General features: G+C 50.3%; 1 protein-coding gene across 1 annotated transcript; it reads left to right on the forward strand.

Moving 5' to 3' along the window:
- The first annotated feature begins 4349 nt into the window (after positions 1-4349).
- On the forward strand, positions 4350-7647 carry TFF2 (trefoil factor 2). Its single transcript, XM_061167991.1, has 4 exons — positions 4350-4504; positions 5159-5308; positions 6436-6582; positions 7448-7647. Exons 1-4 carry the CDS (start codon positions 4426-4428, stop codon positions 7459-7461), a joined length of 390 nt encoding a protein of 129 aa, XP_061023974.1. The 5' UTR covers positions 4350-4425; the 3' UTR covers positions 7462-7647.
- Positions 7648-11231: the final 3584 nt, after the last annotated feature.

Below are 11231 nucleotides of genomic sequence, written 5' to 3' on the forward strand. Positions count from 1 at the left end.
CAGAGAACTCGTGGTTAGGCCACTCGAGGCCTCTCAGTTTCACCAGATGTCAGGGCAGCACTTAACATTCAATTATAATCTTAGGTCCTGTATCATCGGGACAGTTAGTGCCTCATTCACAACACGTGGAAACATGAGAGACTCATAGGGGATTGTCTCCCGGCAACCAGAATACTGAACATACCATTTTCACAACAGAAGGGGGAAAAAAACACTAAGGCACATTTCTGTAACATTTCATTTATAAAATAAAATATGATTATTTCTCTCCACTTTAAAAAATTTATCTCTAGAGTTGTAATAAAGTACAGGAATAAACTTTTTTTTTTTCTTAAAAGACCAGAGAGTAAATATTTTAGGTTCCTGGGCCATACAGTCTCTGCCACAGGTAATCAACTCTGCAATTGCAGCTAGAAAGTGGCCACAGACAATGTGTGAATGAATGGGTATGACTGTGTTTTAATAGAGTTTTAGTTAAACACAGGCAGTGAGCTCATGGGTCATCATTTGCCAACGCCTACTGTATTATTTTTTTCCTTAATACGTGGTAACCTAAATTATTTACGTATTTTTAAGTTTTAATACTACCCAGCTCCCACTCAGATACAAAAGGTATACCAAAAAGACATTTTGAAAGAGTGTAAATCTTGGCTAAAGTCCTTCAAAGTAGTACAAGGAGGAATTCCATTGCACGATATATTGAAAAATGCTGATGTTTATATCCATCCATTTATACCCCCAAATATAATTCATCAAAGTCTCTAATTTCACTCCCTCCCAAACTCAGTACCAAATGCTCAATAGTTGGTTTATTTATTTCTTTCTCCTCCCAACTTTGGCCACTTTGTTTTAAGTAAATAAATTAAGTCTTGGGCTTTGGCAGTGTCTGTGACTTACCCACTCTATTGATCAGCAGATCCAAACTCCAGAAAATTGGAATGGTGGGGAGAGAAATTGCAGAAACACTGAATATGCAAATGTTGGTAATAAAATTTTTCTTTTTCTCCCAATGACAGTGTAAAAGTGAGATGTTATCTTAGTCAGCATTCTAGTGAGGGTTTACCAGGCATATGAGACACTGGAGATCATTTAATATACCCTCATTCCAGCTCTTGTTTCGCAGATGAGAAAACTAGTCCAGAGAGGAGAAGAGGCTTGCCTTATTTATTTGCATATACCCAGGTCTAAGTTTTATTTTAAGAATTTCAGGAGGAAATTTGGGTGGTCCGTGATATTAGCTGGTGGATTCCTGCTCCTCATCTCCCGGGTGCATTTCCCTCACTAAGTAGGTCTAGTTTGTGCAGATGCTGGCTTAGGTTCTGGGGTTTCAAAATGAAAGAGGCATAGGTCCAATTCTGTATGTCACCCTACACTTTCTGTGTGTTTGGGAAAACTAATTTTCCATATAGACTATAAAATGGGGCTGATCTTTTTAACTCTTCCTTTGTATCGTTGTAAGTATTAAATGAGATGTAGCATGTGAAATCATCAGAATACCACCTGGCACAAAATTAACCTGCCGGTTCAGCTATTACCTTCAATACAATGAATAAAGAAGCCAGAGAAGTAATACTCCATTTAAAATGAAGATGTGACTGTGTGGTGAATCTAGTGAGCTTGGGGGAGGGGTGAAGGGCACTTGCCTTCTCTCAGGGGAAGGAGGCCTTCCTGGATGGAGTGGCTTCTGAGTCTAGAGCTGAAGGATGGACAGGAGTTAGGAAGGCAAAGAGAAGAGGAAGAGTTTTGCAGAGAGACAGTGACATGCAGGCAAAGGGTCAGAGGTCAGGCTGTGCCAATAGGGCTAGATACTTACATTAGGAAGGAGACCTGACAAGAGAAGAGGGTGGGGGGTATGTGGGGTCCAGTTCATAAAGGGTCCTGCTTTTCATGTTCAGGAAACTCTTGTTTGGGCTTTACCCTTCAGGCTGGAAGGTGTGAGGGGGCGGCCAAGGAGTGACATATACTGACTGTCACTTTATAAAGCTGATCAAGGCAGCATACTTATGTCTGCATGGGGACAAAGCTCTGGCTGAGCCATTAGTTAGTAGACAGTTGTACCAACCAAAGAGATATCAGGAGACTAGACTGGGTTGCAAACACAAATGCTGATAGAGACCAACAGCTGCCATAGTTGAATAAATCCAGCCAGGTGGTCAGTGGCTACAGCAGACAGCAGAACTCATGCCCTGCATCAAGAGACCACCGCAGCTTCAGACTCCACACTTCTGGATTCCTTGGAGATAGTTTGTTACAAGTTACAGCTTCCTACAGCCTTTGTCTGTCCAAAATATTTAAAAAAATTTTTATATTGGGTATGTTTTGTTCAATTCGGCTATGACTCTAGAGCCACTCTAAATATGTGTGTGTGTGTGTGTGTGTGTGTGTACATTTTTAAAAAGTATTTTGCCTTTATTTTTGAAGGAAATTTTCCATGAGTATAGAATTCTGACTTGACAAGGTTTTCTCTTTTAGCGCTTAAATATTTTATTGCCTTCCATATTGCATTGTTTCAGATGAGAGATCACTTGTAATTCTTAACATGCTCCCCTGAGGGTGGTGTGCCTTCGGTTGCTGTAAAACTTTTTTCTTTTTCTTCTTGTTTGTTTGACTTAGTTGCAGAATGCGAGATCTTCTTTTAAGATGCATCTTCAAGGAGCCTCGGTGACACTGTGGCTTAAGGTCAGCGTCCAGGCCCCAGCCTGAGCCCATGTGATGGGAGCACACTCACCCAACACAGCTTAGAGGTTTTTCTGTGCACACAGGTCCACACTCAGGTGGGTGCTGCTCACACTGTAGACACTGCATCTATCGTAATGACTTCCGCACAGGTGGAAGTAGCTTGTCTTTAAGAAAATGTGCCCTTTTCTAAAAGCAAAAACTCCATGTGGACGGATGGTGCCCTGGGTGGGAGCCTGAGCAGCTCCACCTAAGACGGAGGCAGAAGGAGCTTCCCAGGGAGGATGCAGGACAGAGACCAAGGGACTGATGAGCCGTCTCTTTGGCATGGATCAGCCGGTTTCAGCAGGAATCCTGGAAGGGCCTGGATGGGACATTGGGAAATTGGGCCAAGAGGGAAGAAGCAGAGAGGAAAGTGGGGCTGAGAACCTGGAAGAGGAGAGAAGACTCAGAGTCCCGTGTCCTGGTGGTGCTGAATGGTGACAGACACACAGGAGGGAAAAGGTGACTTTTTCAGTTTGATAACACAGAGCCCCAGGCCAGGGGGATAGGCAGGAGTCCAATCTGTAGGCTGGAGCTGGCAGAAGCCCTGAGCATGCAGGTCTGCTCTCCAGACTTGAAGACCCAGAGTTCCAGACTCCATGCATCTTCGGGTTCCTGACTGCTCGAGCCATGCTTGACAGATTGGTGGTTCCCAGAAGTGCCCCCGAGTTGGGGGATTCATGAGCGTCCTTGACCTCACCCTATCTCTCCTCTGCTCCCATGGGGTGCCTTCCCCCCATTTCTCTTTTGTCTCTTTGGGTCCCATTTTCAGACCCCTTCCCCTGGAGCATCTTATGTTGGGCACAGGCTGGTTCACAGGTGCCATCTTTCAGAAAACAGACAATTCTCATGGAAGAAAAGAAACGGTGGCAGCAATGGTCAAGAACCTGCCTGCCCAAGCTGGAGACTTAAGAGACAGGTTTGATCCCTGGGTTGGGGAGATCCCCTGGAGGAGGACATGGCAACCCACTCCAGTATTCTTGCCTGGAGAATCCCATGGATAGAGGAGCCTGGTGAGCTACAGTCCGTAAGGTTGCAAAGAATCAGACATGACTGAAGTGACTTAGCACGCATACAGGCTTTGCTGAAATGAACTTGTCACTTTTACACTCATCCGAGGCTGTTCATTTTACCCTGTCAGCCTCATCTCCATGGAGATCCATCCCTTCCCCAAGACAGAGACAAGGAGATACAGACCAGGGACCAGGAGCCCTGGAGGGGGGTCTCCTGCCATCCTCCTGTTCCTGGAGAAGGGGTCTGCTCTGTCTGCAGCTGGCTCATTTTCCCTGGTAGCCTTGGACCCAGGACTTTAAAATTCCTGTGCTGTTAGCTACATGCTCTATCAGGAGAAATCCCTAACTTCTCCCTTCCTGGGTGGAACTCTGTCAGTGCCCAGCGCCACACGTGCACGTGTGCTATCTTCCACGTCGGCATCCTGGCATGACCTGGCTCCCTGCCTGGGGCAGGGGGGTAGCCTGGCTGTGCTTGCGGAGAGCCGGTGCCCTGCTCTGTCACCCCTACCCCCCACCCCCTGCTGGCCAAGCTATCGCAACTCGTTTTCCTAACAAAGGGCTCAAATCGTTGGTGCCCCAGGCAGGCAGACAGGTTATCTTGCTTGCTGAGCAAACAGAGAGACGCTTATAAACACCCCTGGCAGCGGGGAGTGTGCGCTCTTCTGGTGGCCCTGGTGTGCGGAGGAACGTGGACATGGGACCCCGAGGCATCTGGCTCCTCGCTGCGCTTCTCCTGCTGGGTGTGTGCGCCCTGGCAGGGGCCCAGAAACCAGGTAAGCGGAGGTTCAGGTCCCTGAGGGGAAGAGGAGCATCTGAGCCAGCGAGCCTGGGAGCCTTCTAGAACCCAGAGGGTGGGGGTGGCGGGGTGCGAGGTCCTTGCCTCCTGCCTCCTGGGGAGGGGTGGGGGGGTGTTCATTTGTATTAGTTTCCCTGGAAGAGAAAAGGTGGATGATGGGGAAGCAGGTGGGAAGGTGTCCTAGGACTAGGGATGCCGGCCATGCAGCCGGCTCCTACATGCATCCACCCGCTTCCCGCCATTCAGGGAGGACAGTGGGGGAGGAGGGTGAGATGTCCCAGGAAGACCCCCTTCGGGGTCAGTCAGAACAGCCTTGGGTGAGAGTGGGCCAGCTCGTGGAGGGGCTGGATGGGAGTCCCACCCAGGTCTCCCAGGGGGTCCCACTTGCTCACTTTCATCCTGACCTTGGCTTGAGTCCATCTGTTCATGCTCTTGCTAGAAGGATTTATTTTTAAACTAATAAAACACTTTCAGCCAAGCCCTGTCAGTTCCTCTGAAGGACGCCGTGTGGTTCAAACATGAGCGAGATAAGACGGCCTTTACAGGGCAGGAGCGGAGCTGATGGAGCATCCTGGATGTGCTGGCGGGCGGGGGCGCGTATGGGGGCTGGCTGACCTGGGCTTCTCTGCAGATGCCTGCCAGTGCTCGCGCCGGGAACCCAAGAACAGGGTGAACTGCGGCTTCCCAGGCATCAGCGGTGATGAGTGCTTCTCCAGAGGATGCTGCTTCGACTCCAGCGTCGTCGGGGTCCCCTGGTGTTTCAATCCCCTCCCGAAGCAAGGTAACGGGCAAGGTCCCCTCCTGAGCCCTGGCCAGCAGCCCAGGACCCGGCTTCCCCAGGCTCCCTAACCCCCCAGGCCAGCCCAAAGGGAAGAGAAAACGCTCTCTGCCCGCTGTGTCCACATTAGATCCCGAGAGTGAGCCACTTGTCCTTTTAGGGAGACTTCAGGGGATCCGGCTGCTTGACTGTATTTGAAGGGAGAGCGAGTCTCAGGACCTGCTTGGTCAGGCTGTGGCTCCTGAACCAGCTTCTAAGGGACATGAAGGCATTAAAATCAGGATGTTATTAACATAACTGCGAACAGACCCCAAATGTTAAGAAATTAAGTTAAGGCTTCTAGAGTCACCTTTTGAGAGTGAGTTTTGTATCTGTGCATATTATCAACTTAAAAAGTCACCTGTTTCAAGGCAGGCACACAAAGAGTTCTGTCTGCAAAGCAGACCCATTTGTGTGGAACTCAGTGCCCTGGGTCCCGTCCACACCCCTCAAGGAAGCCGGTCGGAGGCTCCCGGGCTCTGGGGGAAACGGAACTGACGGCAGGTAGTTGGTTTGTCTATCGCCAGGGCTCATCCAGTAGTGGAAGGATCCTTGGGTGTCAGTTCTCTGTGTATTAGTCACTCAGTCATGTCCAACTCTTTGCAACCCCATGGACTGTAGCCCACCAGGCTCCTCTGTCCTTGAGATCCTTCAGGCAAGAATACTGGAATGGGTTGCCATTCCCTTCTCCAGGGGATCTTCCTGGCCCAGGGATCAATCTCAGGTCTCCTGGATTGCAGGCAGATTCTTTACCACTTAGCCACCAGGGAAGCCACTCAATTATTGGTCAAATGCTTTATAACTTTAAAGGGTCCTCCCAGGATGTAGTGTGGGCAACTTCATTTTATAGAGCCATGTCAAGTCCAGGGAGGTGAAGCAACTTTCCCTCTGACTTTGGGCATCAGGAAGAAGGGGTGGCCACCCGCCGGTGCCCACATTTAGTCCAGGGGTGACAGTCCCAGGAGCCCCTGGTGCTATCCCGAACCTGTGAGCCCAAGGTGCTCCCCTAGCAGGATGGGATGGATGTGTCTGGCTAACCAACCAGCCTAACCGCATCCCCTTGTTGTCCCCAAACCTGGTGTGCCCTGCAGAGTTAGAGGAGTGTGTCATGGAGGTCTCGGCCCGCAAGGACTGCGGCTACCCCGGCATCAGTCCTGAGGAGTGTGAGTCCCGGAAGTGCTGCTTCTCCGACACCATCCGCCACGTGCCCTGGTGCTTCTTCCCCATCTCCACGCAAGGTAACATTGGGTCCCCAGACACAGACAATCCTCAGGGGCAGTGGGAGCCGGGGTAGGGGAGGTCCTCGGCTGGCCAGGATGCCCGATGCCAGGCCCCCAGACCCCAGGGGTGGCCAGTTCAGGAAAAACTACTCCTGTGGGAGCTCGCCGTTATTGTGAACCATCTCAGAAGTCAGTTCGAGAATGTTCTCAACAATGACAGCTTTTTTAAAAAAATAAATAAACCAAGCCCTTGGGTCTTCCCACTGTGCCTTTTGCGATGGTTGTATAATGCATCTCACCCTCAGCCGTGGCCCCAGGTCCCAGCACAGTTGGCTGGTGTCACTATTTTGGGTGCTTCCGAATGCCCTGCCCTACACTGGGCACCGTGGGTAGGACCCAGAGCAAAGCAGTTGTGGTCTCTTCTCTTGCGGACCCTGATGCTGTCTCCCGTAAGCACGGGTGACAGGTCCTGCCCCAATGCCAGTCCCGGGGGGGCCAGCTCCTTCCTGCTACCTCCTTAGTTACAGCGCTTCCCTGACCCTGAATTTGACAAGGATAGACCAGATGTTTCCAAAAGATGGGAAGAATGCATCAATCCTTTAAGGAAATCGGGATGTTCCAAAGAGCATGGCTTTTTCTTTAAGAAGTTTCCAAGTGATTTTTTGAGTGACCTATGGGTCTACTTGGAAAACTACCAGTTATCTGAGGAGAATGGACCCCCAGAGGGCATCTGGCCCCAGGGGGCTGTGTCCCCGCAGGCAACTTCTTCTCCAGCAGGAATGGCTGGACTGAGCGCTGTAGTCCTGAAAACCCACAGAGCCTCTTAGGCCGGGTTCCAGGCTTCCTGGCGCTCTTACCAACTGTCTTGTGTTTACATTTCTAGACTGTCATTATTAAGAGGCAGTGGCTTCAGAGAACCCTCCAGGCTCCTTGGATGCTCCAAAACAGAAGAATACTCACCATCTTACTGTTTCAGATTTTACGTTTCCCCAATTCCTGGGTTTTCGTCATCTGCTTTTTATCCCTTTCAATGGCTTCACATATGATTTCTTCAAATAAAGAAAGTCCTTAAAATCTGCTAAATTCCGTGTTGGCTTCATTGACACAGAGGTGGCCAGAGCTTGTGAGCATGTGTGTTTGAGAGAGAAAGTTATTAAGAGTACATATACGCGTTGTGTGTAACTTTAATATTCTTTTATCTGCTATAAGAGCAAGAATTCTTCTAATAGGTTCAGGCTACTCTGACAGTGAAAAAGTATTTTATGTAAGGAACTTTGGAATCCATGATCCCTTTAAAACTCTCATACTCAATCACTGTATAAAAATTCAAAGACTTTACCCATAGAAACTGGCTTCTCTGGTGGCTCAGTGGTAAAGAATCCACCTGCAATGCAGGGGACACAGGTTCAATCCCTGAGTCGGAAATGGCAACCCACTGCAGTGTTCTTGCCTGGAGAATTCCATGGACAGAGGAGCCTGGCGGGCCACAGTCCATGGGGTCGCAAGAGTCGGACATGACTTAGCAACTAAACCACCACTACCACATCTGTAAATGCATGTTAGAAATTACATGCTACTCTTGGAGTAGCATTACAAAATTGCTTTTACAAATGCATCACTGAGTGCTTGCTTTTGAAATTCATGCAATTCACCCTAACATCGCTTCCAAAAGTGAGTGGGGGACTTGGGTTCCTGTGCATTCTCCCCTCGGGCTGGGAGTGAGCGGCCGCAACACTGTGCTGTAATTTGAAAGCTGTTCTAAAGAGGACGTTTGAAACTTTCATCAAGGCTTCTATGCGGCCTTTGGGAAAGTCGTGGCATGAAAGATATTTTGGGCACCTTGGTGAAGGGGTCCTGACATTCTTCAGCTCAGCGGTGGGGGTGCAACATGGGTGGCCCCAGGCCAGACTCTCTCTGGCCTGCCCCTCCTAGCTACCTCCTCCCCCAGCCTTGGCCCACAGTCACCCCAGAAACCCAGGGTCTCCCCTGTGTGATACTGGCTTTGCACAGCAAGGCGGAAATTCTAGAGTGTTTTTTCCAGGTAGAGGCTTGGCTCCACATCCCCTCTCGGGACTCCGATTTTGAGAAAAGGGCCCCGTTTGGCCTTAGGTCACTGTCGCGTCTTTATCTTGCTAAGACGCACACATAAGTCCCATAAAACAATGGCTCTGGCTGGAACGCGGGGTCTGAAACACTCAAGACAAGCGGCTCAGTGGTTGTGAATTGATTTGCCACCAGGTGCCGTGTCTTCTCAATCTGTCCTCGCATGCAGTTTACGAGTCCCTGAGTCAACCTCCCCACCTCCCCACCGCAGAGCCAAGTCAAACCCTACCGTTGACGTATTGGGGAAAAGGTTTGACACACGAATTGTTCGTACCCGCACTCCCGGACCCGGAATTGGGTGTTTCTGTTCCTGGTGCCAGGCCGTCTGGGGATCAGGATCTGGTGGAGCCTCTGGTCTCAGGCTCCTGTTCCCGGGCTGGTGCACGTGTGTTAGTCCCTCAGTCGTGTCTGACTCTTTTCCACCCGTGAACTGCGGCCCACCAGGCTCCTCTGTCCGTGGGATTTCCCAGGCAAGAATACTGGAGTGGGTTGCCATGCCCTCCTCCAGAGGATCTTCCCGACCCAGGGATCGAACCTGGATCTCCAGCATTACAGGCAGATTCTTTACCGTCTAAGCCACCAGGGAAGCAGGTACAGGCGCCCTGATTCTTTCGCAGGAATCCTCTTCTCACGCCCCACCCGCAACCCCATCTCTTCTCACAGATTCTTTCTGACCTACTGCCACCCTCATTTCCCAAACGACTCCTCATGGCCCTTCTGATAGCTGAGTGCAGATTTTTAAGCAATTTCAGTGGCATTCTCTGGGCTTGGGGGTTCTTAGGCCGTTTTAATCTGTGTGACATATATCTATGACTCCTCTTGCTCCAACACCATTGACCACAGAGAACTGCCTGGAATCTCAGTGAGGTTCGGACCAGCCCCCGATCTCCTTCTGTAAGTGGCCCACAGGCCCGGGGGAGGGAGGTACCCTTGTTGTCCCTGGAGCAGCAGCTGGAGACATTCAAGGCTCCCTCATCCTTCACCCCGCCATCAGACAACCAACCTTTCGTTCTCCTCTGTTGTGCCTTCCTCCCTCCCTCTCCCCCTCTGCTCCCTCCAGAGGCACTCACTGCCCAGCTGGGCTCAGCTGGGAGGCTGCTGATGGTGCAGAAGGGCGGGCTGCGTGCAGAGGGTCTGGTGGGGGATGGGACTCACTCCCACTGTCCTGGTCTCCGGGCTCTGGGGGTTCATCCAGGTCCTTGGCCGCCTGGTTCAGGGGATGAAGGTGCCTTGAGAGGCGGTCACAGGGGACCAGGGGAGAGGGGGCCAGTCAGGTCCTGGGAGAGGGACAAAAGGAGATGTCACAGAGCTTGTCACAGTGACCTTGGGGAGGCTGTCTTATCACTGAGGTTTTCATGTGTCCTGTTTGTCATTCGTGAGTGATGATTGCTTGTCCCCAGCAAGGTCGTGGTGGGGATTAGAAATAACGTGTGTGAGCTGCCTGGTACAGAGCCGCTCCCAGTAAATGCAGCTCCTCCCAGGACCATCTGCTCCTCCTGTCCTGACACCTAGCAGGCCCCTCGGTGGCCTCAGATCTAACAGTCCTTCCCCTCGCACTGCAGAGCAGCACAACCGAGTCCAGAGCGACCGTGCATCCTCAGAACGTGTATTTATGTGTTACGCTCATTACACGCTCACTGTATACTGACCTTACATACAGTGGATTCCATTATTCAAGGGAGTTCTCTTCCATGAAATCTTTGGCCCCAAATTAGCAAATCGTGAACAATCAGGCCTCTTGGCCAGTTTCATCAACTGATCAGTGCGTGACCTTGCTTGATGTGTGTTTCTGTGTGAAGACACCTTAGTAGCATAAGTATGGCACTCACGAGGAAGCCAGGAGACAGCGGGAACCCTGAGTTGAGTGGGCTATGGTGGATCCTGGCTCCCTGGTCACAGAAGGCCATGCGGGTGACCGGATCTGGTGTGGCGAGTGGGGGTGAGCCCTGAGTGGCTGCTTCAGGAGGATGGAAACGAGGTGACTGGTGATCGAAGATTTGAGGTTATGTACCAGCTGGTGTCAAAAATCTGCCCTCTGATGATTTCCCGGAACCACTATGTTTTGAAGCAAAATGCTAAGCAATTCTGGACAAGATTCTGGAGGGAAGGCTGTGATGGACATTACAAAATGAGCATTTTCAGGGACCCTGTCATTTTCACTTGTATTTGCCTCTCTCTCCTTTTCTCTCTCTCTTTTTTTTTTTTTCACAATGGTGAAAGATATTTGTCAGTTTTCACAATCAATAGTCAGACAAAAAATAAAAGATAATTAAAGTTGCAAAAGGAAACTAAAATAAAGACAACCGATTTAATGTGTGTTGTTGTCTCACTAACACTGATCTCACCCCAGAGCCCCAAAACTCACACTTGTAGGAGGCTCCTCTGACGCTCATGCTTTCTCCGGAGGACATAGCTCAGTCTCTTGCACTTGGGACATGAGACAGCACTCCCACTGTGCTCCGGTCATGGGAAAAGCAAAATCACCAGCTACAAGCACAAAAATATGAAAAACAAGGATGTGAAAAGGCCCTGAAAGGTCCCTGGTTTATAGGGTGAGCTGAAAC

This window comes from Dama dama, chromosome 19, assembly GCF_033118175.1.
Source record: "Dama dama isolate Ldn47 chromosome 19, ASM3311817v1, whole genome shotgun sequence".
NCBI classification, from domain to species: domain Eukaryota; kingdom Metazoa; phylum Chordata; class Mammalia; order Artiodactyla; family Cervidae; genus Dama; species Dama dama.

Excerpts from the sequence above, each read along its gene's own strand:
- TFF2 (XM_061167991.1), top strand. The coding sequence starts at position 4,426 with ATGGGACCCCGAGGCATCTGGCTCCTCGCTGCGCTTCTCCTGCTGGGT. Across the intron at positions 4,505-5,158 it reads GGCAGGGGCCCAGAAACCAG|ATGCCTGCCAGTGCTCGCGC; the intron begins GTAAGCGGAGGT and ends GCTTCTCTGCAG. Across the intron at positions 5,309-6,435 it reads CAATCCCCTCCCGAAGCAAG|AGTTAGAGGAGTGTGTCATG; the intron begins GTAACGGGCAAG and ends TGTGCCCTGCAG.